Genomic DNA, 27,915 nt, shown 5'->3' on the forward strand with positions numbered 1-27,915 from the left:
TACTTTATGTTCATTTTATCTATTAATAAATAAATAAATTGATCTACATCTATAGATATAGTTTTTATGTTTATCATAAAATTACAATTGTACATATTTAAAATTTGTACAGAAATGTAATTTTAAATTTACTATGAATAATAATTCATATGACTTAAATATTTCAAAAATAAACATAAATAATATTTATAATTTTTATTTAATGATATAAAACAGTACAAAATGTCTTGTCTTCATGGTTCTCATTTTTATAAATTTGGTAATGCAACAGGGATATCAACTTGACTAGTTACTAAATAAATTGGCGGCAAAACTGAACTCCCACAATCACATTTTCTTCCCGACAAAAAGTCAAATGATCCCAGTTTAGATCCACAATTTTCACAATGCAATTTTCCCCTTGTCCATTGCTCTGCTTCAACCTTTTCACTTATCCATGCAGGTAACTGGTCTTCCAGTAAGTATAAGAAGTTCCTATTATTGTAACTAACACATGTTTCAATACAAGGTGCTATGTGTGTGTTTAGTCTTTCCAGCAAAACGTGTCGACACTTATGGCATTTTACTCTTCCAGAAGTGTTATGGTTGTCCATTTTAATTATGTTGATTGCAATGGTTAGGTATACCGTATACTGTATATCTTAAATTTTATAACGATATTAAGGTTATTTATGAAAGAAAAATCATTTCTTTTGTCTGTTTTGTTAAAGAATGTAATATTTACATTTTAAGTTATAATATTATAATACTTAAAAACCTTTTTTTGTAGAAATGTTTGACGAAGTAGTATTTCGAAAACACATTTGACGTTTTTAAATAAACATTAAAGATCAGCTGCCAGTCACATGTGAGACGTCAGACTGACATGTTGAAGTGTGTCAGTCGTAGACAGAGAAACTAATAGACGCAATGACGATTTTCTTCTCACTTACGCAAGAAAGAGAACGAAAATTACGTTACAAATGGTTTAGACAGAGATAGAATTATCAAATCTTTTGTCCCTTATCGCGTAACCAGTTTTGGTGTTTGTTTCGCTACTTAAGTAGCGAAACAAACACAAACTTGACAGTTGGTGCGTTCATTGTGTTGTTCGTTCAATTTTCGCTAATTTTTATGTTAGAAAACGATTCTAATTCGGTGAAAAGGCCCAGAAACAATCCTTATATAATATCGAAGGTTATACAATGGCGCATTTTCGTATTATTTCATGTTAAAGCGATATCAAAAAGAAAATTGCCGACGTGTGTTTTCACGCGTGAGTACGACTATTTTATTCCTAAATAAATAAAATAATGATAAACTATATCAGTGATGTTTATTTATGCCATACAATGACGGAACCTTATATTGCATTAAGATCCTAAAGATAATAAGATTTTCCAGTTTTTATCATTCATAACCTATAATTATTTGTCATGTAAGTGCTGCCAGCGTCACCTAAAAAAATGTCACGATTTTCGATAAAAACATCGACTCGTCGACAATGTAAACAAATAAATACGGAGTCCAATAATAACCTAAAGTGCTTCGTTATATGTAAATATGTTATTTTAATTTATTCGTTCTCCTATTTATAATTTCCTAACGACAACATTATTTAACATTCTTCATGAATTTATAATATATTGGATTCCGTATCAAATAAATATATAATGTATAAATAAATAATAAACAAACATATAATAATAAATATTTATAATAATAGTAAATAATAAACAAAAAAATTATAACTATCGCTGCTGTAAAAGTTTTTGGCATATATAGGATAATATATTATTGCGTTCCCATACCTTTGCTTTGACACAATATTATCTTTTTGTCAAGATATACAAGGTAAAAAATACTTAGGTACAAACAAAAAAGAAAAATTAAATAAAAAAAAATATTACCTACTGTTATTTTGTTTTTGATTTATTGTACAGACGAATAAAAAGCCCGTCTAAAGATAATGTGTGACTTTCGTCATTAGATATGGGCGTCGAAAAAAAAATAAGTTGATCATTTCTTACAGCGTTAATTTTTATTCTGCAAATCACGGTATCTACGATGTTTTATTATTATGTATCTTAGGCTTGTAGTTATGTAGCGTGCGTCTTGTGTGTAATTATACTTGCTCACTACCATTCAAACCGTAGAAGATCAATATAAAATATTCCTGTTTAGCGACACTGGTTGAATTAAACGTGGAGAGTGAGTGGGAAAACAATGCTTAGACTGTTAATCTATTTTTTGAAATATTTATTTTTTTCGAAGCCGCGTATAGGTTTAGTACGTTTATTATTTATTTATTTATTACACGTATAAGTCCTAATAACGATCAATTATGTATTAGCAAGCAAAATAATACGTAATAATTCGAAGTTTTCAGTTTAACTCTAAATACTATTGAACGAAGTCTGATTTTTTATTTTATTCAATTTGTTATAATATTTTATTCAAGTGGGATGCAACTATAACTATGAGCAAATTATATATTTATTTGTGTTTCTTTGAGACGAGCTGCATATATTGACAGACAGATAGCAAATTCTTTGAAAAATTCGCAGCGTAGGATCTTATTTAACCAATCGACTAAATCGAAGTGTATTAACGCTAAACTCTATAATTCCTATCGAAATAGAACACGAGCAAATGACAATAATTCGGTATGCAGAAATATTCGCAAGCAGTCTCAACACAAAATGCTGGACGCTGAATAGTAAATAAAATGAAAATATAATAAGTGTAGCTTTTTCATCTAATACCAATGCCGGGGGGACACAGTGCATGTAAAATAAATAAAACAACGACTCGCATGTGCGTGATATTTTTATTTTCACTGAATTTATTTACGTACTCAACGAGAATTTTGCGCTGTTCATATTCATTCAACTATAATTTGGCTAATGTGCTCGGTTTAGTTACAATGACTTAAGGACACGTATAGCATTTTACAGTTCGTTCATTAATGTAACAATAACGAACAAATACCTATTAATAATAATATGGTATAAAAAGTACTTATAAAGCATTAATTTTAGTTACTTTTTAATTAATTAAGCTGTTAAAATCGTTCAGTTTGTACAATAAGAAAACTTCAGAAGTAATTTTAAATCATAATCGTTGTAATATTTTACAAGCTAGATGTAATTTGTTAGATTCTAAACTTCTATTTGAATAGGAAGCAAGCGATGATATCATCTATAGAAAAAGCTTAAATATAATAAAAGTAAAAATACCCGACCGCTTTTTCTAATACTGTCGTATACATTTATTCTAAAAGCGGAGTGATATTTGTGAACATTATAAATGTGTTTAATAAAATTATACTATCATACGAGTGCCATGTTGAGTTACGGTAGTGTACTATTATCACAATATAATATATTATATTCTGTGGAATGTATATAAAAATTAAATTAAATAAATTACTTTACATTGCAGTCGGGTTGAACATTAAATACTCATTCAAAGCTCCGTATTATTTATGCAAAGTTATAACAACTTAGCTACCGTACCCTGACGTAATAATATTAGCAATATATTGTGTTATAGCCTTATGACATTATTTTACAATTTTAAAGATAATTGTCATATTCGAAGTTAAGATCAGGGAATAAATTAATAGGTATTAATCATACATCCAACGAAAAACATTTATTTAACGGTTTTATGTAGTTTAACTTGTATGACTATTATCTATTAACGGTTCCTTAAATGTTGATAGATTTTTTTTATAATTCTACATTTTCATAAATTTCATTTAGCCATCTCCTCGAGTATAGATCGCACAGTCGCACATTAACACGCAACATGCTTAAATCTTTTGTGTAACAAAACGTAATGAGCACATATTGTAAGGCGATAACATTAGGTTCATAAAAGTTGTATTCATAATTTTATGAAATTAAATATCAAAGTGATATAGATGAAAGAAATTACAATACTTATATAAAAGATAGTAAAATATTTAACTTTTACATAAAATTACTAATAAGTAAGCATAAATATATAACTATCATGTTCATAGTGAATCTTGTTTACGATATAACCTGTTTTGATTTATTATTATTTATTATTGTGCGATGTTTTATGTTTGTGTTATCTGTTTCAGTTCTGTAAAATAAATTTTAATGTGCCATTTTTACGAAGCCTTTATATATAAGTAAACTTTAATTTTGATACTTCACAACACACCATATTTTTAGACCTATCGTTTATTACTCTTCGTCCAAGAACAGAAACAAGAAAATTTTGGATTTTAAATCATGGTCATAAGTATTCTTGAAGTCTAAAAGTAACGAACATTTAAGAAATTACGTAGATAATAAAAAAGGAACAGTATAATGCTACAAGTTTTAAATAATGCTGCTTATACTACATATATGATAAGGATGTGTAGTCATGAAATAGTTATGGTGGGTATAGATAATATACGTAAAAACATCGTAAGTCGAACGGTTAAGTCGTCAACTGACAGCAGTGCAGGGATGTTTGTACGTATTATGTAGTTTTGCGTTCGCAGTTTACACACACAGTCGTACACGCAAACAATCACACACAGTTTTAAATTCAAATGCCATGTAGTGCCTTGTGTATAAGCTAAGTGCTAGAGGCTGCACTGTCACCGTGACTTAATAAATAAAAAAAATACACGTCTGTCGTATTCTTGTTTTGTGCAAAGCGATAACCCATAAATAAACCAACGATTTGTGTTGTTTTCAAATTTCATATAATACTAATTACTACTAACTTGCCCCGTAAACAAGATCACTTAAAACATAAGGCTTATTTTCGTTTTTTTTCTCAATATAACAGTAAAACGTAATAAGACTATATTATTTATATAGTTACATAAATACAAAATCAATAATAGATTTCAAAGAATCAATGAAATATATTATTAGCGACCAAACTTAGTAATTACGTGTGCTTATTTTCAGCTTAACAATATAAAATTTCGATCACAGACAAAATTACTAATTATTTTATTATTATGCACGCACGCCTCAACTTTGCGCTTTAAATGTTTTTGAAATATAAAATACTAAACTTATCAATATAATATTCTAGAACACTATAAATGTGATTATTCAAAGCTGAAACAACCAGTTTTTGTGACTAAAATTATTACAAGGCAACAATTTTTAAAATGATATAGTAAACAACTTTGCATACGTACACTTATGCTAAGGATTGGAGTTTTTATTTAAACAGAACTTTGTTATTGCTGCATGAACGAGTCAACTTACAAGTACACTATAGTCTGATTAAAATAATATATACAAGTGGTCAATGCATGCGCATTGCCACATGGATAGACGTACAATCATGCAAGTTTGAGACTTAGCTAAGAGATTTGACATTATTCAATTATCTTATAATAGCGAATTTTGATCACTTTACTATATTTTTTTCTATTTAAGGAGGCGTTGAGGCCATCCTTTCAAAAAAAGGTCTTAAACAGAAGAGCAACTGATCATTTTAAATAGGTACACAGATAAAATACATTGAAAAATAAAATTCAATGTTTCCTTTAGATATTCAGTTTTTAAATGGATAATCTATTCAAGATTAACGAAGCTGAAAGCATCGATTTTTAATGGTAATAATGAATTTTATTTTATATCATGGATATAAAGCCTAGCATTTACACTCAAAAAAAGATTGCGACAAAATGTAGTTACTAGATAAACGCGATTAACTATGACTTTAAATGATAAACCAAAGTGACATAGTGCCGGTCAACAATAAAAGCAAACAAAGACAAACTATGAGTTCAACTTATTCCATTCTAAGATATGTTATATTTAAAATCCACTGCATTAAAACCATAACCATACAGAATGCACTAAGCAATATTCCTAAAAATTTTACCATTTTCTAAATAGAGGGTGACCAGCCAATACCTCTCTATAAGTCTGAAATGACAAGGGCGCAGTGTCCCAGACGAAAGCCCTGTGACGTGGTAGCCCACGTAGAATTCTACAGAGATTCATAATTCTGGAGTGATCCTTACAAGCACACATTGAATTCCGTATTTACTTCCTGAAATCAACGCACAGTCAATTCTCTACATTTATGATCAAAATTCATTATATAACATAATATTGTATGTATTGATAACTTGACAAAATAACATCTAATATATACGTAATGTAAGCGTTTTTACTACTGATTCAATGTCTGTAATCTCATAACTTTACAAATTAAATTAGTGCGTAGTATTTCGGAATAAATTAATATAATATTAAGAACAAACAAATTAACCAAAAGTATTATAATAAACAAACGAATACGATTACCATTTTTTTTTCTAAAGAAACGTCTTTTTCATCATTAAATTATATAGTCTCATTTAAAATTTTAAATACGTGTTTCAAGTTTTTGCATGATTTGTTTTAAATTTTAATTTTTAGTAATTTATAAGAACTTATATATGTCTAATTAATTAAAAATATACCAAGTAAAATTATTCTTCCTTAATCGTAACTTAAACATTTTTTCTGTTTTTATAAATGATATGATGATATGAGTCAGCTTGTTAAAGGTTAAAATTATTATTAAGCCAATTTCTATATATATATATATAATTGTACCTAATTATTTTAGGATTTTTATATATCTAATTCATAAGTATTTACTTAACCATATGATTAATTAACTATTTATAAGACTGTTATTTAGGGGATAAAAAGATATTAAAATAAAATTATTATGTAAATTAAAAAAAATGTTTATAGAATGTTGTTTTAATGCCCCGGCCACATTATCGGGATCCGGCGAAAGTACGCATTGTCATGTGATATTCGGCAAACAAGAATAGAGCGCACTGTCGATAAATTAGCGAGTATCAAAGGGTTTTGTTACAAAAAAGTTCGTGCGAGTGGTCAGTTGCGTCGGGTATTGTAACCTATACATATTACATAGTGTTATGGAGTGGCGTAACATAAAAGACAATTATGAAATGGAGTCAAATTAACCAAGCCCCCAAGACACAATTAAAAATATGCGTGGGTTGATATCAAAAATAACTAGTAACTTGTCCTATTGATTACGAAGTTTTTATGATGTTGTTGACTCGACACGAATCTTCCGCTAAAAAATGTAACCGTTGAAGAAATGACTACATTTTTTACGTTTGTACTCGACACCGCATTCCATGATAACAGACAATCAATCTGGAATAACCCGTGCCAATACGAAAAATATATTATACAACTGCCCAAAAAAGAAGTGTAATGTTTTTAGATATTATGTATTTATCTATGTATGTGAGTTTCTGTATTCCACTATGATTTTTTGATGTCCCAACAAATTTGGTTGTATCGATAGAATCATTACATTATCCCGAGTGACATTAGCTATAAATTCATTCATTCATTCAGGGCAGTCTTGTTTAATTTTTAATGTAAAAAGTTCGTTTTGCACTCTACAGATAGGAAAAATAACTATTTATTTTATATATTTATATGTATTAATAAATTTAAAATAAATATTTAAATATTTATTTTAAATTTATACATATTAATTTACATTAAGCAACGATAAAAGAAGTGGAAATTAAATTTTATATTTAATATATGTAGGAAATATTATATTATCAATTAATATAATTTCAATAGTGCGTTAATTTAGAAAGAAATTAATTGTTTTTTTATCGTAATAAAATAAGTATGTGAGCCATTAATAAAGTTTTTCTTTATTGACACACGTTATAATAGTTAAGTAGAATATAACTCCAGCAAATCTAGCTTTTAAAATTTTTGTTACGAAGGCTCCAGTGCATCCAGATTTATTTTTGAAAGACGTTTTTATAAATCGATTGATTGTATTGGCTCGTCAATATATATATATCCTTGTGACAAATATAATTATATAACAATCGTGTGATTTATTTTAACTATAATGATACCAAAAACGTTGTTTACTTTTTGAGTACTATAAGTTTTTTTGAGTGAGTACCGAGTGAATAAAAACAAGCGCATTTCTTTTTTTTAATTCTAGGACTAGGTAAGGTAGATTAAGGTTATTAAAGTGATTTAAACATTGAATAAACTTTCAAATGGGTTAAACAAAAGTACCTAATTAGTACGATTCAAACATTTGCATTACAAGTAACTACGTATATACCTTATGAAACTACACCTACGAAAGCAAGTAGGTTTCTAATTAAAGCGAACTATAGTATTATAGCAAAGCAACGGATATTTTTAAATAGTAAAGATTTGAGTTAAGGTGTACATACTACTTAGTACGATTTGCAATTGACCGACTTACGTTCTATATAAGTATTCTACGTAATAATAATACTCTACAAATTACGGTTTAATGAAATGTAGAAAAAAATATTTTTTTTATATTATTTTTAAAGTGACTCTATTTTTTGTTACACAAAGCAAAAAATGTTGATTTTGAATTTGTGGTTTGAGAATGTATATAACTTAATTTGGTCATATCTATTCAATATTCATACAAAACAATTAAAAGGGGGTAGCTAAAAATATAATAAAAATAGTTTAAATTACATTAGAATTGCATGTAGTTTTACATTTCAATGACGTAAACAGTAAAAAGCTTTATCTTATTATGTTAAAAAATTTGCTTAACACGAAGCTATTATAAGGTTATTTTCAACTATGTTTTATATAAATTTGTTTTCAAAACTCCCATTGTTTTGTATAAATATTGTAATGGATATTCAAAGAAGTATAAGTAAATCGAATATATATTTTTTTATGTTACGTATGATAAATATTAAAGTTATGTATTGGTATTATTAGTTATTATAAAGTAACCATTTTTATACTATGATATTTTTTTATTAATACGAAAAGTTTTTTAAGACTGACCGGATATATATCACAACGTATGGTATTAAAATGTTAATGAATAACTTATATACGATGTTTTTATGGATTTCTTCAGACGTACATTTTTTTTACGTTGGACTAACTGGTATGTCTTTTTACAATGTACAATTATTATCATAAAGACTACACAAAATTAAAATGTTATGTCAAATTTGCTATATAAGTATTACATTTTACTTAGTACATAGGTTTTACATTTACAATACACAGAAAGATATCAAAAGAAGAAAGGAATGACAAATCTGACTTATTATCCCGCACAGAATTGAAAATAAATCACCAAAGTTTGCTTTCAATTCCCAACTACTAGTATCTTTGGTCATTGTTAATAAATTGTTAATGGCAAGGTACAATCGTAAATATATTGACTAAAACCGATATCACATTTACAAAAAAATCGTCAAGTATTATTTGCACTTTCGTTGTGGTCACACTGCTTTTGCGTCGATTATTTTAAATCTCTCATTTTTATTTTAAATTGTCTTTCGACGATACTTTTTTGTGAAAACTTCCCGTCTAAACATGTCCGCGCTCTGCCTAATTTATTTTTGTTCACTTAGCGCCGGTATATTGGTCAATGCAATATCGGTTTAATAATAATAGTCAAAGTGTGACGTAATACTCCGACTAGTAGTTACAATTGAAATCTGATGTTGTTTTTCAACCACATTTGACATAGGTATGGCAAATGAAATACGAAAAATGAAATTAGCTTGAACATTTTAATACGTATACGATGTTCTACATACATATTTTGAACGGTCAAATTAAGCGAAATATTAAGCTTAGACTTATGGTGGTAAAGTCGCTTAAATGTTAGTCTTGAGATCTGCTCTTACAACAATGTATTTTTATTATTGCTTATATGATATATTGGCGAAATGACTTACTTGGTAACTATGATAATATAATTAACACATAAATATATAATTTTTGAGCCACAATTTAGCAATAATTCTTAGATTGAACGCAATTTCGTGAAAGTCGCTCTTAAAAGTCGATATTTATTTAGTTTAAAATATATTTATTATTGATTTATATGTATGTATATGTAATAAAATAAATAAATTTAAATAATTAAGTCTTACCGACACGTTTAATTCATAATTAATTTTATGTATGACTAGAAAACAATTGTAATTAAAAGTAGTTTTTATTCAGTCAAAGTTTGGGTAAATAAATTAAAAAATAGTTTGATTAAATATCCATGGGTATGTAACATCGAAATTTATATGATTCATACGTCTATAATTATGATAATTATGACAAGCAAATTTTCATAAACGCACTTCCACAAGGAGCATACCAAAATGTTTGATCAAAGTGTTAGATATTACCTAGCTACAATGTAAAGGCAAGGAGCAAGGACGGGTAGAAAGCGTTTATCGTTTACTCTCTTCTGGAAATACAGTTCACGGTATTACGTAGTGTCTCAGTCTTATAACTTCATTCTGTGCAGCTGAGTTGAGATCTAAACTTATAATATTATTTAGATCCGTGGAATCATTCGACTGGGTTGTATGTCGACGATTGCAGATAGACTAACGAAAACGAGATCCATAATATATTTAGATAGTGCTATTGTATATTATAAATAACCATTCGTCATTATGTATAATGGTTGTAATCTACAACAAAATTAAAGCACCCGATTTATTAACCGATTATTGCAAGTCAAAACACTCATATATTTTACAAATACGGTTATACTAAAGAATGCAAACGTTTTTTCGAACTAAGGCCAATTTTATTCGACCCAAACTTGGACACTATTCAATTACTTACTACGGCATCAAGCCGTGTAATTTAAATACAAATGGACTCGGTGCGAGCGGCCAGCGTCGGTCCGCTCGATAGATCGCGAGGACGTGTCGATTTACTCATCGACGAAAGTACAAAATTGGTCCATGCGTCGGGTCGGGCGCGTCAGAGGAAGGTCCTTGCATAGTCACGGCGCGCACGCGCAATGCGCCTGCAGAAGTGAAAGCGCGCGCGCGGCGCGGGCGTGCGCGTGCTGCCTAATGCCGGCGTGGGCGGCTCGGGCGCGGCCGGCGAGCCGCCCGCCAGCGAGCCGCACGAGGCGGACTCTGCGAGCGAGCGCGTCGATGGCCGGGAGCGGGGAGCGCTCGTCTCGCCTGCCTCACACTACCTGTAGAACGAATGCGAGTGCGGGGGTGGTGGCAGAGCCGGAGGCACTGGTGCGTGCGGCTCCGATGCTGATCGCTGAACTCCCGGCGTGCGCTCGGCGCGCTCTCCGCGCCCACCACGTCCTCCGCGATCCCGATCACCATTCCAATTCCATTCCCACTGACTCTGAAAACAATACATTTCATATGATATACGTGTATGATCATTGATACATTTAGTCAGGCAATACTGTATAAAATACAAAGTTAGCAAAATAATAAAATAAAATACGTATATACCTCTGTCGTTTGGGGTACGGATAGTGACGCTTTCGGTAAGGGTTGAGAAGGGGTGTGAGCAGGTTGCGCATTATGATGTGGTGCCTCACGAGCTTGTAACAGTTGCAAGATGCGTCGCACGTCTGCTGTGAGACCTGTTTCTAACACGGCGACCCGTCTGCTTAGTTCTTCCAATCTTGTCAATATTGTCGCTACCGATGCAGCTGTAGCCGTTGCACCTACATTTTGATATTGCGGCGATATAACATCCTGCAATGAAAATGTATAATAAGGATGACAATTTACGGTAACGAAACCTACCGGATACTCCCGAAAATAATAATTCGAATAACCTGCATTGCGTTCTGTACTCTTTCGGAAGTGAAGGCGAGGGCGGTCGGTCTACCAGTCTGATGTAAATTGACAGCAGAGTGCGGCGCTGATCGAGATGTGCGGCCGACCGACTGCGGCGCGCTAGGAGCTAGTATGTCGTCACATGAGACGTGGACGGGTGCAGGCGCCGGTGGGCTGGGGGATGCATTCGTGTAGTACGAACTGGGGTTTGTGCTGAGGCTGGATACGGGCAGCGTGGCGCTATGGGCGGGCGTGCTGACAGCTGCTTCACCCGCTGCTATGCCTCCCGTCAGCGGCGACGTGTCATTGAGAGGTCCTACAGATGATTGCCGGCGCACCGCCGCCCTCCCTCTATATGTCTGAGGCGTTGATTGAGCTGAAATTTATTAAAGATCTTTTATAAAAAGATGTTATAATATTCTGAAAATATAGGATTTAGTAGATAGCGATACGATGTAATAAGAGTTGTTTTAAAAATAAATTTATTAACAGGTAACTGGTTTAGCTTAATCATATTTAATTGTATAGTTTTATTATTGTATCTGCATATTTAACATGGAAAAATGGCTTTACCTTTTAATTATAATTTTTTTATTTAACATTTTGTAAGTAATGTAAAGTAAGTAACGAGGTCGAATTTATTTATAGATACATGCAACTAAAGATTGGTATATGCATACTTACAGTATTTGTTGTGCAGCGGCTGGTGGGTTTTATGGTGGTAGAGGTCTGGGAAGCTCCGTTTTAGTTGCGCTAGCATGCCTGCACACAAGGGCCGCGCTCAGAGCGGGCGACGAAGGAACGTGGGCACATCGCATATTGTACACACAAGTATATATATGTACAAATATATATTCGCAAAACACGGAACGAATGAATTAGCTGGTTTTTTTTAATATAAATATGCCAGTGTTATCAATTCCACGTTCCCACACCACCGTTAACGATCGAATAGGAGGAATGTGGGACCAAGCGTACATGCTGCCTCAGATTAAATCAAGATATTGTAAACTTTATTCAAGGCTGTCCTATATATGTATGTATATATATATATATATTTTAAAAATAATTTGAATAATGATTTGTATGATAATATTAGAGAAGTATAAAATTTTACATTAAATATCATCTTCATTTATCTCTTCTTAATATTAAAAGGTTTAGTGTCAAACTTAAGTTGTATGTAATAATAGAGCTACCTAAGAAGGAAAAAACGAGCTTAAAAGTTGATGTACCATTCTTGTAGAGACAACAATTATTGAGTCAATAATAGCAGCGTCGGAAATATAAAGATTATGTTATGTAATGTCTGTCAAAAAGTTTTTGATTAATATAACAAGCAAGAAAAAAAAAATTAAGAAACCTTTACTATTTTCCTATTCAAATGTTCGTTTCATGGCTATGTCAATACCAGAATGGTTTTAAATAAAAATAGTTGTACGTAGGCTGTAAAGGATTTTTTTATATTTAAAAGGGACTTGCACATCGTTCCATATTTCTATGTGCATCTACTCTATAGTTATAGTAACATTATATTATATAAATAGACACCAAGCACGACCAAGGAATACTTGGTTTCAATCCAAGTTAAATAACAATAATTTACGATTAGCAATGTCGAATTGATACAAGCGTGGTCGTGCTTGGCGTTTTAAAATAAATTAATATTTTGCAAATACTTATTACTACATTCCAATAGCATATGGTTTTTAATTACCTGTAATGGAATTAAGTGTTGTAGAACGTTGTTTACTAAAGTTAAAATTTAGAGGTGTGACATCTTGACCGGCTTTGTCCGCCGAAAATTCTAAAATTCCTCGACTTGGCGGTGATTCTGTATCTTCGTCACTACACTGAGAATCCTGAAAATAATCAAACACAAAATAAAATAATAATTATATTTATTTACAATAAACCGAGAAGGTTTTATTGAGCTGGCCTAATGTTAGTTGGCCCATAATTATAAAACAAAGTTGTCCCTTAAATAACCATTTATATATTTTATATAGAATAGATAAAGTGAAACAGTCAATTCGTCAAAGCTTTTTTATGTGCAACATAAATGTTAATACCATCTGGTGTAATTATAGCACAAAGTAAAAAAAAATATTGAGCAAATTTTTAATACATACTTTGTTCCTAAACGGTTGTACGGTTGTAATGTTGTTGTAAATAATTGAAAATGTTTGATACATTTTATAACGATTGACTTTATTTTGCCAGTTAAGTTAATCCGATAAGTGGTGGGTGGGAGGGTGAGTGCAATTTAACATGTATGGTGCACAGGAGAGAAACGCGGGGCACGCACCACCTTCTCAGCGAATGTTTCAGTGTGGGGGCGGCGAGTTGTGCGTGCGTACGCTTCACGGAGCAATCTGGCGTCGCAGGGGTTCTCGTAGCGCATGCGCCGACGTGGTTCAATACCACCTAATTCTTCCTTTATAACATAAATAGTAAAAATCATTATTTCCTATGTTCAGCTCCATTAAAACATTTTTTTTATTTATAAATTTAGTTATATTTTAACAAGAAAATATATAATAATTGTAAAACATGTCAGTCACAATCACGTTGAAACGAATAACTTGATTAAGGTTAGTTTATCAATGCACTATGAATCAATGCAAGTTGTATTTTAATTAATCGATTTATTGGTGTTTTTGAAATAATATGGAATACTGTGGTTGTGGTCAGTAATTTGTATGTAAATAATATTAACGTCTCGCATGTTGTAGGTAATTTCAAGGCTATTGACGAAGGAAGCGCGGAACTCCGGGTAGAAGTCGAGCACGTCCAGCAAGTCGTCTCTGTGCACACGATGCAGGTCGCAGTAGGTTAGCGCGCGCACGCGGCAGTTGCTGCGGCCCACTGTGCTGTGAATGCATGGATTCTCGCCGAATATATCGTCCTTGCCTATTAATGAAAGACACTTATTATATGTATTTTTTTTCAAACAAACACACTCCATAATATTGATATAGATTACTTTTTATGGGTGAAGATATATAAAAGTATTATTATGAGCATGACGTATTTACCTAAAATTGCCATGACAATATCATCCTTTAAAATTTCAATTGAGCCTCTCGAGATGAAATATAAAGATGTAAGAACATCGCCACGGTGAACTAATGTTTCTCCGGGGGGTGCATGTGTTGTCTTAAATCTTAGAGAAAGCGCCCTATAAATAATTACAAGTTTAGTTAATGTGAACATAATCGTTGTGTTGAGATGAAAAAGCTATTGTTATCCCCACTAGCAAAAGCTTTTCGCTTAAATGGAGGGGTTAATAGGAATATTAGTAACGTTTTTAAAACAGGTATAAATATTATAAAAAGTAAACTATATATAATATTTACCTTAAGCAACCTGGGCTGGCACCGTCAAAGGCGGCGCAATTAGCTAATAAATTTCTATTCAAATGAAGACAAATGTCAGCTTGTAAGCACTCTGGAAATCCTTTCAAAACACTCGACGTATCAATCCCGTTTGTATAGCTCCACGCATGTTGAAAGTATTCTTCCAATCTTTGACGTAAAGGATTAGTTATCTGTAAAATATAAAAACAAATTATTAGTAAAAATTGTGGCGTGAATCGACTAATTTAGTGAAACATATTCATACCTGATGAAATCTAATAAATTCTCGTACTCTCAATATTTGTGTATGATACCTGGCTGTCCCCGAATAAAGCCTTTGGATTATGGCAGATACATTACCGAAAATACTAGCGTACATAAGAGCTGTAAATTTTATATTAAACTTATTAACGATGTTTAAAGCAATCGATTTAAGTAAATTTGAGCATTCGTTAATAACTGGTTAAGTTTTTAAACGTTTCCAAATAAATGGTTGAACGCAATTTAAATTTATATCCGTTAATTATTTATAACAAGTATATATTATTTTTAATTAATAAAACGTACAGCCTACGAGCATGACGAATATCGTAAATCCCTTTTCCATATCTGTATTTGGGGCAACATTTCCGAAGCCGACACTTGTTAAAGATGTGCAAGTGAAATATAGTGCTGTGATGTAGCGAGACCTGAAATAAAATAAATCTATTTTTTTTGTAACTTGAGTAAAATTAACTATTTATTATTTTCATTTTTTTTAAAGAGAAAATCAGAAGCCCGCTGAATTTCTTTCGCCGGTCCTTCTCGGGTTTGAGGTTATTTCCGAACCGGCGATAGATTTTTCACAATCAATAAGCAAGTGTAACGCTTCTAAATAGAATAAAGATTATTGACTTTGACTTTATAAAACCTTTATTACCTCATCGATGGACCCGTAGAATTATCGTATGAAGCTTGCACATCGTTAGCGAGAGCATCCAACCAACCGATGGGAGCATGAAGCTGAGGTCTCTCCCAGCTCCCGATCGCATACCTTAAATATTAAATGCGGTATTATAAGTATAAAACTTTATATCAATGCTGCCTTCACTTTTATCGGTCTTACCATAGACAAGCGAGCCAGTGCGCAATAAGAACAAAGGTAGCCATAAGAAGAAGGAGGACGGCGGTACCATATTCTGAGTATCTGTCGATTTTACGAGCCACGCGTACCAGTCGTAACAAGCGCGCTGTTTTCAGCAAACCGATGAGTGTGGTCGTCTGTAAACATATACAGCACACTAAAGAAAGCTATTCGACAGTCTCTAGAAGCAATTTCCTTAGCCGCATACCGAACCCAAGCATTATATGAACGTTCGCGTATTACTAAATAGCATTAATGAGGCTTCACAGCGATATTCACTTTAATCAAGCGGAAATTTGTCTATGGATATACGATACGAGCATCTTCCGGGCTCAGCCATACAGGTATTGCAGTTACAAGCATTGTTTCAAACTATAAAAACAGCTTCTTTTTGGTTGCGGTGCATAAAAATTGTATAAATTCTAATTATTTTGTTACATTCAACTCAAATATATCTGTATATATTGTTACTTTCGTAATTACTAAACTAATAATTTACCAAGGCATTATGCTATTAAATTGTTATCGATTTTTCTAGCCTAAATTTAATCGAGGACACAATAATTACTACCTAAATTACATAGGCTTATCATTCGTGACGGCGTCAAAAAATATGATTGTCTTAAAAGTATGCGCATAAATATAATATAATATAATATGTGTTATTGATACAGGTGCATAATGACGAAACGTGTAGATTTCACAGCTCATGAGGGGTAAAAACTACGCTATAAATAATTACATATATGATAAACGCGTAGTTTATCTCGCAACTTACCCATAAACTAAAACCTCTAAATAAGTTAACTTGAGTTGTTATCTTAGTTTTTACCTTTACCTTTAACTTTTAGTACTAATTTTTTTTTAATATTTTTGTCTATTGAGGCAGAGTAAAAATAAAAATGAAGAAGGTTTTTGATATTTTAATTGGATAATAAAAATAATATAATATAACCTAATCATAAAATAGTACGTCTAAATTAAAATCGTATTATATTAATGAAATAAATATAAAATAATTTTGAAAATGATACTATAACTGGCATAATGTAACAATATTCCCTATATGCCACGTAGGTGGGTGCCACATGAATGCAATATGTATTCGATACATAATATTTAGTGCTCTGTTATGTTGTGAAAATGCATTTTTTTACAAATAATAGTCGTCTGGGAAGTGTGAGCGTATTTACTACCAAGCTCTGTGCACTTCGTGACTTGCACTTTAACTAGGAATTAAGCTCATGAAAATGTTTTGCCTGAATTAAAAGTGAACACAATATGGGGTTTTCTACTGCAGGATTAAAGCTTTTCTCTTATGGCCTTTCATTATATTTCTTATATTGATAATTTGGTATTACTATACCTTCGATATTAAGTGAATATAAACCAACCTATTTACTTTTATATTGGCTGAATATTAACTTCCTTGACAGCCAAGTACGAAGTAAATAATGTATTATCGGGATTATCGATATTGTTGTTAATTAAACAATTTTATTATCTTTCAGATTTTATAAAATAGATAAAATAAGATTTCGTTTAATAACTATCCCGTTATTTGAACTTGTTCACTTTACGTAGTAATAAAGTGTAAAATTGCATTTTAAAAGAGGGTATTGAATCATGCTAGCAAAGATGAAGGCCTTGATTACCTTGGCTCTAGTTGCGTTCTACGCATCTGCAGGAAACAAACGAAACTTGTCAATACTCAATGCTATATAATATTTATCAAGCTACCTTGCATAAACAAAGATCTGAGATAAAATTTTCAAAGTCTATTTCGCCTTTATGCACTAAAGGTAGAGCAAAAGCTGTGGCTACTATCAAATATTAATGCGGATATTATATTTGGATAGTAATCTAGTATTCGCCCCATTTGTTTAAATTTAAATCGTAGGTGGCGAAGCTCGTGATTTAGCGAGTGAGCACTTCATAGATTTGGCGCTGTGTAAAATTCAAAACAACTTTGCTTATGGGAAGCGTCCTCATCTTCCATTAACGCATTCGCTTAGTGGATTTAAAATGGCTAGTGGAAATCAATTTTAAAGTATAAAACTAAAATGTAAGAAAATAGAGTGGCAGCAACATAAAAATAGTTCACAAAGATGGTATACCTCATCACTTTCCAGCCCCTGCTGTAACAAGAAACGTTATTACAAATTCAGTACGCACCCACCTTGGGTTATCCATACCGACTTTATATCTAACTAAACAAATGACTTAATTTGGATTATGTCAGTTAAAACAGCCTACAACTAAATACAGTATATCATATACAAAAAAATATAGTTACACAAAATAAAATAATTTTGAAATAATAAACATCAGTTATAAAAAAAAAATCAGAGAGGTAATATTTATACGTCATAATTTTTTAACCTTAAATAAATATAATCAGCCAATGTTTCAGAACTGTAATGTGGGGCTTTGTGATCGGCATATATTGTTCAGTAGACTTGTGTTACAATTATATCAATAGTGACAGCTGCGTTAACTGCATTCCACTACTATACGTGAATTGCTAAGATTTCATCCAGAGCTTCATTTGTCCGAAAGTAATATTTGAGGCTTCATTCATTTAAAATATAGTTGGTAGGCGTTCTGATTTATATTTCTTTCCCTTTAAGTAATCTTCGTGAAAATATAACTCGACCTACTTTTCTAACGACCCATTTTATCATTCTCTTAACAGAGTGAATCGTGTTCCGCGATTTTAATCTTACATAAAAGGTATGTATGCCTAAGTTTTTTTTAATTACACTTTTATTGCATCGTTCTACGGGTGGCGTGTTAAACCTTAAAGAGTTAGTATGGGAGAGGTTATGGGTTTCAATGTTATGTTTCTGATAATTTGATTTTCGGACAATTGATCGTCTGGTGGCTATTAGCCTCTAATTCAGGCATTTGTTTTAGATTCTATCACTATATTAGTCATGTGTTCGTGTGATATGAAATCATAGGAGTCGGTGAGTAGGTGCGAGGTAAAGGCAGCTCACTTCATCGGTGTCGGTGCCGAAGAGAAGTAGGTCGAAGGGGATGGCTGCGACGAGGTCGATGACGAACCATCCTCGGAGGTAATGCATGGCGATCTTTGCGGGATCTGATTCCACTTCATCAGCTGCGTTCACGTACGTTGTGCGGAAGTTGATTAGGATGTCTATTATGAATGTTACGTCCACTGAAAATAAAACGAAAACTATTGGGAAACCCTAAAAATTACAAAGCAAAATGTATCTCAATTTGCATTCTACACACTCAAATATAAATACTAAACTATATATTACGGGATGCCTTATAAAAAGTGGTTTTCATACGAAAAAAAGCCTACTAATAAAAATTTGGTAAACTAATGTGTAAAGATAAAATTACCTATCATATCAATAACTACGATTGGGTCCTGGCCAAATCCACGGGATCGTTTGTCGAAATCTGGCTCGTTCAATTGAAATGCGGCCACGTACGGCGTAAATATTGCGGTGTAAATGACCAATATCAGAATCAACCAATCCCAAGCGGCCTGAAACAAAATTATTAAATTTAATATAAAACATGTTATCAGTATTGGCACATACTTCTCTTTCATAAATTTTATTCTGTGGGTTCAGTTTATGCACTAATAATTGACTTTTGAAATTTGAAGTGATATTTCATTTTATTGAACTATGCGATTTTTCTGCAAAGAAAACGAGTCATTTACTTGACCTTAATTGGGAATGGGCGCGTGAAAATATGAACTTGTTATCAATTTAATTGTAGTCAGAACAGCTGTCGAATTGGTGACTAAAAATATTTAAAAATAAAGCTATTATATTTATTTAAAAATATTTATCCATGTCAATAAAGCAATCCAAAGAGTACTTTTATTTAAATTAGGCAGTCTGTCATATGGGCCACGTGAAGTAGTCTCTACCGCCTATAGAAATTGACACTGTAAGAAAAATTTTATATCGCCTTGTTTTATACTGGCTCACTCATCGCCCTTAAAAACGGTACACAACAATTCTAGGTATTGCTGTTTGGCGGTAGGATTTGCGATGAGAGTAGGTGGTACCTACCCAGACAAGCTTCCACAAAGCCCTACCAACAAGCGGACCTTTTGTTCCATATGCCGTCATTTTGTTTCCGATGAAATAAATTTTTAATAATCGTACTATTTATTAAAATTTAATAATCTTTCTTTATAGCGATATAAAAATGATTATAAGCATAGTTGAGGTAATTAGTTAAATAATATTCTTTTTCTGTAAAATTGCTTCTAAAATAATAGCATGTAGGGTAGTTTGTGCTTTTGCGTGTTGAAAACGAGGTCGATGCGGCAAAAATTTTTTATTTACCAACGCTAACTATTAACTGAATTCCCTAAGCTACTCCTAAGTGCTTATTATAAAGTAAGCTTTTTTTTATTTTGAACATAAACATTTTAAAGTGGACTAACGAATATAAAGTAAAGAAAAAACATGAAAACGGCGAAAGATGTGTTCGAACAATCGTTTTTTATTGTAAACGGACAATTTTCTCTTATTGCAGTGACATCAATGCAAAAGATTGAAAAAGAAACCGATTTGTTTTGACCTATAATAACGAGAATACGTTTATCTTTCAGGTCAAGTAATTTCCTTGTACTTTTTATACCGGATAATAATATTATATTTTTTTCTTTGACATTATAATCAAAATAGTTATGAAATTGCCATACATTTTAAAATAACTTGAATGTTCTAAATTTGAAGGGATTTAGTTGTTAAATATTTTGAAATATAGTAATATATTTAATAATATAAATAAGTAATATATTATAATGAAATGGGGTGAAATAACTTTCGATTGATTTTTATTTTAAGTAACAAATTTAAAACACTTTTCTAGAAACAAAATGCCCTGAACTTAAAAAAAAGAAACGTGTACTTACATACGGTATATTAAGAAATATAGTGCCATTACAATGTAATACCCATTATTGCCGCCAGATATTTCTGTTGAACAACATTATACACATATCCATGACTTCTTATTTTGAGTTTCTTTCTTATTTTGAGTTTTTTTTTAAAGTTTGATTATATGCATTTATCATTTTTTAACTAATTTCACTTTTATTTGTACATCAACCGTATAAAATAGAAAGAGACAGCAATAAAGACGAAGAGATGGGTAAGCATAAGGCTATTTCGTTATGCGACATTTTCTGCCATTTCGCTCTACTGTAAGCCGCGTAAAAGAATTTCATTCCAAAAATATTTTAAAACAAATCTGAGTGTATCACAATTTTTATTTTCCAACGATAATAGAGCACTACAATTTCGCTTCGCGTTCGAGGTGTGTAAAATTACGTAGGAACAATTTGTGTCGGTCTGATGGATATAAACATGTACATCGGATATTTGGGATATGATCTAAAAAAAATACTCTGAATAATTGATGGTGATGTCCCAGAATTTAGACCAAGGCGCCCAATCAAGGGAGACTAGACAACTCCGTAGGACATATTATAAACTGTGTGCGCAAACATAGGTGCACTATCTATAGACCCTCATAGTCCGATGAGATGAGAAAGAATTCAGGCGCAGGGCAAACAATTTTACGTGTTTTCCGAGGCACTGCCAGACTTCAGGCTCCTACTGAGAATTTTTCGAAAGGAAGCCTAATAACTTTTTATTGGCTCGACCTGAACTTTCAACTCAGAACCTCAGGCTCTGCGGCCTTATATCTAACCACTATACCATCGAGGCAGTTAATGCATTCGGAATAAGTGTGTTTTATATAATCCGTGTACATTTTCTTCTTCAAAGATTCTTTTTTTTTATAGAATAGGAAGGCGGACGAGCATATGGGCCACCTGATGGTAAGTGTTCACCAACGCTCATAGACATTGGCATTGTAAGAAATGTTAACCATCGCTTACATCACCTATACGCCGCCAACCTTGGGAACTAAGATGTTATGTCCCTTGTACCTGTAATTACACTGGCTCACTCACCCTTCAAGCCGGAACACAACAATACCAAGTACTGCTGTTTTGCGGTAGAATATCTGATGAATGGGTGGTACGAGCGACGAGCTTGCACAAAGCCTATTCTATTGTGTGTGTTATATTCCAAGCCGGTGTTAGGTATGCGATATTTATTAATATTATAGATATTAATATATATCGCAAAAGGGAGATCTTCTCCTCAAAAGGGAGAGGAGGCCTTAGCCCAGCAGTGGGACATTAACAGGCTGTTACTGTTACTGTACTGTTATATATCGCATACCTAACACCGGCTAACCAATTTTTGATATAAATATGTCGTCAGTTACGAATAATTAGTAACTCAGTTGATTTTGTTGTAACGGTGGGGTGTGAATGCCGTGACGTAATGAGTCACGTGATTGATTTGTTTTAATCATAAACTAAATAATTTTAAAAATAATTTCGTCGTCTCATAATATTAAACTACAAATTCTTGTATATATATATATATATATATCTATTATAATATATAACCCGGAGGTCCTGGGTTCAATTCCCAGGTCGGGCTAAAACCTGCGGGAAACCTGCATGTGTAAACATGTCGGCATTGTTAAGCCAAGTGCTATTTATATGCTACTATTCATATAAATAGCACGGGGCTTTAATTACACTCTGTATTTGTTTTAACGCTGCTAATATTTTAGATCTCCTTATAGTCAAGTTCATATAATTATCGATATAAATATATTTCTAATTAATTAACGATTATCTTTGTTTCTTTATGATAATTTTGATTTATGTGTACAGATAAAATCCGTAAACCCTGAAAATTTAATTATATCTTAACCTTATCTTAACTTCGAAAACGGAATCAATGTACATCTAAAAAATAACATAATAATAGTCAACTCAATATGTAATTTTAAGTCCTAATATCAATGATATTTGTGTCGCCTGCGATAAGAAACGATGTCAATATCTCAGGTTCTACTTTGACCCCTCGGCCTATTGAGGTATCCACTCTTATCACGAGCTCCAGTTAATGTCTCTAGACATTAATACGACTAGTAATTATATGAGTAAAGATATTGCTAACATTGTATAAAAAAAAAATACAAAATCCGTGTAAATGAAATTATCTAATTACTTGGGACAGGCTTCGTCTATCTTGAGACAAATAATTTATCACTATTTAAATATATTCTTGTGTTCCGATTTGAAGGATGAGTTAGCCAGTAAAGGTATGTGCAGCATTCATACATAGCATCTTCGACCCTATATAGTTGCTTGACGGTGTAAGACTTAGTTTGATTCTTGCAGTGTCGTATGTTGGGGAAAATCGCTTACGATTTTGTGGGCCAATGATCATCAGGCTTCTTAAAATAAATTAAACTTACCTTATAAGGAGAATGGTGGAGGATAGTGCAGGGGTGTGAAGGTTGCGTGGTTCCCTTGTGGCCGCCCGTCGCGCCCAGTGACAGGACCTGGGGACAATAGAATCCATGATACGTAAATGTTCAAAAACATGGTTTTGTGAGACACCATTCAGATAATTTATTTCATAACCGTTTTATTAAAGTAACCTATTGATACCAAAAATAACGTTGTTTCATTTAATTGATAATTAAGAATATATCTTAAGAAATCATTCAAATTGTATAAAAAATATCAATAAACGCAATATCTGTATGAGGTGGAAAAACAATAATGTTAATTAGCTATAAACTAAAAGTAGTAAATTGAATCTTACATTATATTATATATGGATTTCCAAAAAACACTTCATATACGCAGATATTCATGGAATTAATGGAATTTTAAAGAATACATGGAAATTTTACATTTAAGTGTAAATCGATATCGATAAAGATTTTTAATTTCAAGAAACTTATTTTTATAAGTTGAAAATAAAGAGTTCTAATTGTGGCATATAGTTCACACTTAGCAAAACTACTCGTAAACTAATAAAGGTGTCTATATGACATTCAATAATAAATTATCTATATTATCTATAATCCAAACAATGAGCGGGCGTATTTTGAAGCTGAAAACCTTTTAAAATAAATCTAAAGCAAATAACTTATTTACTTAAAATCTTACATGAAAACATGTTTACGCCAACAGCTTACTCGTAATCGTATTGTGTTTTCTTAAGTTTTATAAGTTATTTTAATGAAATCCAGATAACCTATACTCATGTTATTATTTGTTAAAAAAATTTTGTATATTTATGTCTATTTTATATAGGAAATGTTATTATAGAATTAAAAAATGTTATAGTTTGTTTAATATCTCCCGATTTTTCCAAAGAACTGTTAAATTTTTTTGTCTAAAGAGGTTTTAATAAGATCACCAACAATACGTAAATTTGTAATAATGATTCAAAAATGTATATATATTAAAATTGTTGTTAAAAATTCTTCGCAAAAATTGTTCACGGTCATTTCTTGCAGTATCTTGTGAAATATATATTTAATTCTAATTAATATATTTAAAGAAGATTTTCCTAAGTTATTACTATAAAATAGTTTATTTTATTAAAATTACCTTTAACTTTTAAGTAAAAGAGTTTTATTAATAAGACTAGTGCGTTAATCGTCATTCTGGAAGTTAACGTATTTAACAAAAACTCAATTAATAAAAAATATTTAAGAAAAAGAACTTAATAAAAAATCTAACTGATGTAAGTTTATCGTTTAATTAATTATATACTCAAAGCTCAGTCAGAGGAATTATAAACTTATAGATTCCTACATTTTATTGTTAATATTTTTATTCTTTTATATAAATAAATAATTAGTACCTTTTATCTTAATAGAAGATTATTAATATGTTTGTTTTTAGAATAACTCAGTAACAGTAACAGTAACAGCCTGTGAATGTCCCACTGCTGAGCTAAGGCCTCCTCTCCCCTTTGAGGAGAGGGCTTGGAGCCTAGAGAAATTAGAAGAGCCATTAGAATAACTCATTAAATATTATTAAATTTAAATGATTTTACGAATATTAGTGGCTATTTAAGAATTATTTATATTTATTTAATCAATATTTAAAAAAGGTTTTATTTGTTATATACAATGTATAACTGTATAATATAATCAAAATATCAACTTCGGTAAATTAATTATTAGAAAGCATAACTTCTGAACTAGTTTTGGCGTTTGTTTTGATTGTTTGTAAATTTTACGCATTTATTATAATGTTTTAAAAATCATGTTGAACTAGATTAAAAGCCTTAGATGATCAATGTTTGAAGTACTTCTATCATTTTTTTATGTTATAGGAAGGCTGACGGGCAAATTGGCCACCTGATGGTAAGTGGTAAGTCACCAATGTATATAGACATTGGCGATGTAATAAATATTAGATATTCCTAACATCGCCGAACCAACCTTGGAAATTAAGATTCTTGGAAATTAAGTTCCTTGCGCCTGTAGTTACACTAGCTCAGTCACGCTTCACACCAGAACGCAACAATACTAATATTTTTGTTTAGTTTGTATTGCTGTTTTAGAGTGGATGGTATCTACCCAGGCTTTGTGTTAGTCCGTCTAGTAAAATTAATATCCATGACAGATTAAAAACTTAAGACAGGGTTACATAAATATAAGGTCTTTGCCACATTAAATTATTATACATGATTGTGATTACAAAGAAGTAAATATTAAAATACTTGTTCGAAATTTTAATAATTATAAAAAAAAAATTCTATGCAAGTAAGGTGTTATTTATAAATTGATTGTTGCATTATTTTCAATTTAATTTCAGATTAAAAAAAAATAGTATGTATATAAGTTAATATTATTATTCCTAAGTTATTGACAAACTTTAAAATTTAAAATCTAGGGAAGATGTCATGTCTCCTGCGCCGTAAAGAATGCTAGCTCACTCAGCAAAATGTATTGTTGTTAGAGTTGGGCTTGCACAAAGTTCTACCACAAAGTAAATGTTTCCCTTTTAGAAGAAAATCTCGTCCATGGTGGACAGAATGAATAAATTTTAAATTTTTAATTAATAAATGCATCATGCGGGCCGGCAAGGCGGGGGTGGCTAGTGCAGAACATTCTTCCTGACTGTACTGGCCATCGTTGAGTTTGGACTCTACTACCACTTACCATCAGGTGGAGTAGAGTCATTTGCCCTCCCGGCAAATATAATTAAAAAATATGTTTTTGTAAATTTGTAATAATGATTCAAAAATGTTTATATATTAAAAATATAATCCTATATTGTTCACTGTCATTTCTTGCAGATCATTATGATGTGAAATATATATTTAATTCTAATTAATATATTTAAAGAAGATTTTCTCTAGTTATTACTATAAAATATTATTTATTATGAAGCTTTATATCGCTCAGTATTGTGTGACGGTATCCTTAACAACAATGGTTTGTACTGTTATCACAGTATTTTTCTTGATATTTTCTCTACGTCATAATGGACATATATATTAGACAGGATTGCACAATTTAAATTGTCCCTGTAAGCGCTAAGATCTTTCAGATAATTAAAAATAATTGATATATTAATATTAATTTTCCTAATTAAGAATAGCATTTCTTGGTGTTTTTCTATAAATATAGTCGTTGGTTATACTTAAGTTTAAATATTTTATATATGAGATGAAGGAATTGCGGCGCTAATTAAAGCAAAACTGTAAAAAATACTCAAACAATATACTGAAAAATTAGAAGCATTAACTACAACAAGTGTGTTCTTCAGTTTATTGCTACTTACCTTTATCGCCATATTTTAAAGATACACAGAACAAACTATCGCTTTCCTCAGTGGAAAATGTGAATGTACAAAATAAAATTGTTAGTAAATTGTATATTGTGTAATTTTTTTATAATATTCTGAAACCTAATTTGTAGAATAAGTTGTTTAAATAAAATATATGAAATATGTTTTAGCGTCTTTAGACTTTTTTAATTAGCGTTGCTATATTGAAACAATTTAGTAACGACAAATAAACCTAACACATTAAGACACTGGCCTGAAACACAGAATGCCCTTCATCACGGCTCAGAAGGATAGGAAATTCACAAAATTTTGATACATTTTTGCAGCAAAATAAAGAACATTGACACAAGTAATAAGCTGAAGCTTTGTGAGTGTAGAAAAAATAGGATATGTCACTTTTGAAAATCTCATGAGTCAATGAGTTATCTTTAAAGTAATTCCAATCGTTTATCAGCCAGAGATACGTGAATTACCTCCTTGCCGATGGCGGGCAACCCGTTGAGGCCATTACAGGGTGGTTCAAGGCGAACGACGCTTTTGCGGGAGCCACGAAAACTGGTGTCGCGCACACGCACCGAGGAGCGCCAAGTGGAAGGCGGTGGTTCGTCTCGGGAGCCTCGCGCGGAGGCGGCGCGTCGCGAGGTGGTAAGCGCCGCGCCGCCCGCGCCGCCTGCGCACGGCGGCGTTACGATCAACGGCACGTCGGGGGGCCCGCGTTCCTCCATGCCGCTGCCGCGCCAACGCTCTCACCGGAACCCTCCGTGCTCCGATGCTTCCAAATGCTCACATTCCAGCACGGCTCGCTCGTAGGCCGACGCCGTCTCCAGGAGTGCGATTGCCGTGTTTTGCATAGATGCGCGCTTATCTCCACTCGCTCCGCTAATTTTGATACGTATGGTTTACTTTAGGTTAACTTAATTTAAATTAATATAAAATCTATGTCACGAAATCATTGATATGTTTACTATGGTATGGTTTGAACGAATATAAGAGTCATGGACGAATCAGAAACCTCGGATTATTTGCGCGTTTTGCATACGATATACCTAATACGAAAATCTTTCGTTACCAGTGTGGTTATATAATGTAAATGGAAATCTAACAAAACTATACGTATATATGTATACTT

At 31.9% G+C, this 27,915-nt stretch overlaps 1 protein-coding gene across 1 annotated transcript; it reads right to left on the bottom strand.

Annotated features, from left to right (window-relative positions):
* Positions 1 to 10,954: 10,954 nt before the first annotated feature.
* Positions 10,955 to 27,645, bottom strand: LOC126779874 (potassium voltage-gated channel unc-103). Its single transcript, XM_050504002.1, has 17 exons — positions 27,260 to 27,645; positions 23,441 to 23,527; positions 19,466 to 19,613; positions 19,093 to 19,274; positions 16,076 to 16,230; positions 15,890 to 16,003; positions 15,538 to 15,659; positions 15,236 to 15,354; positions 14,971 to 15,161; positions 14,650 to 14,792; positions 14,331 to 14,524; positions 13,920 to 14,048; positions 13,329 to 13,473; positions 12,296 to 12,373; positions 11,611 to 11,987; positions 11,279 to 11,527; positions 10,955 to 11,165 (listed from the first exon to the last, which is right to left on the bottom strand). The coding sequence occupies exons 1-17, from the start codon at positions 27,509 to 27,511 to the stop codon at positions 10,998 to 11,000; spliced, it is 2,853 nt and encodes a 950-aa protein (XP_050359959.1). The 5' UTR covers positions 27,512 to 27,645; the 3' UTR covers positions 10,955 to 10,997.
* Between the last annotated feature and the right edge of the window lie 270 nt (positions 27,646 to 27,915).

The sequence above is a fragment of the Nymphalis io genome, chromosome 2, assembly GCF_905147045.1.
Source record: "Nymphalis io chromosome 2, ilAglIoxx1.1, whole genome shotgun sequence".
Taxonomy (NCBI): Eukaryota; Metazoa; Arthropoda; class Insecta; order Lepidoptera; family Nymphalidae; genus Nymphalis; species Nymphalis io.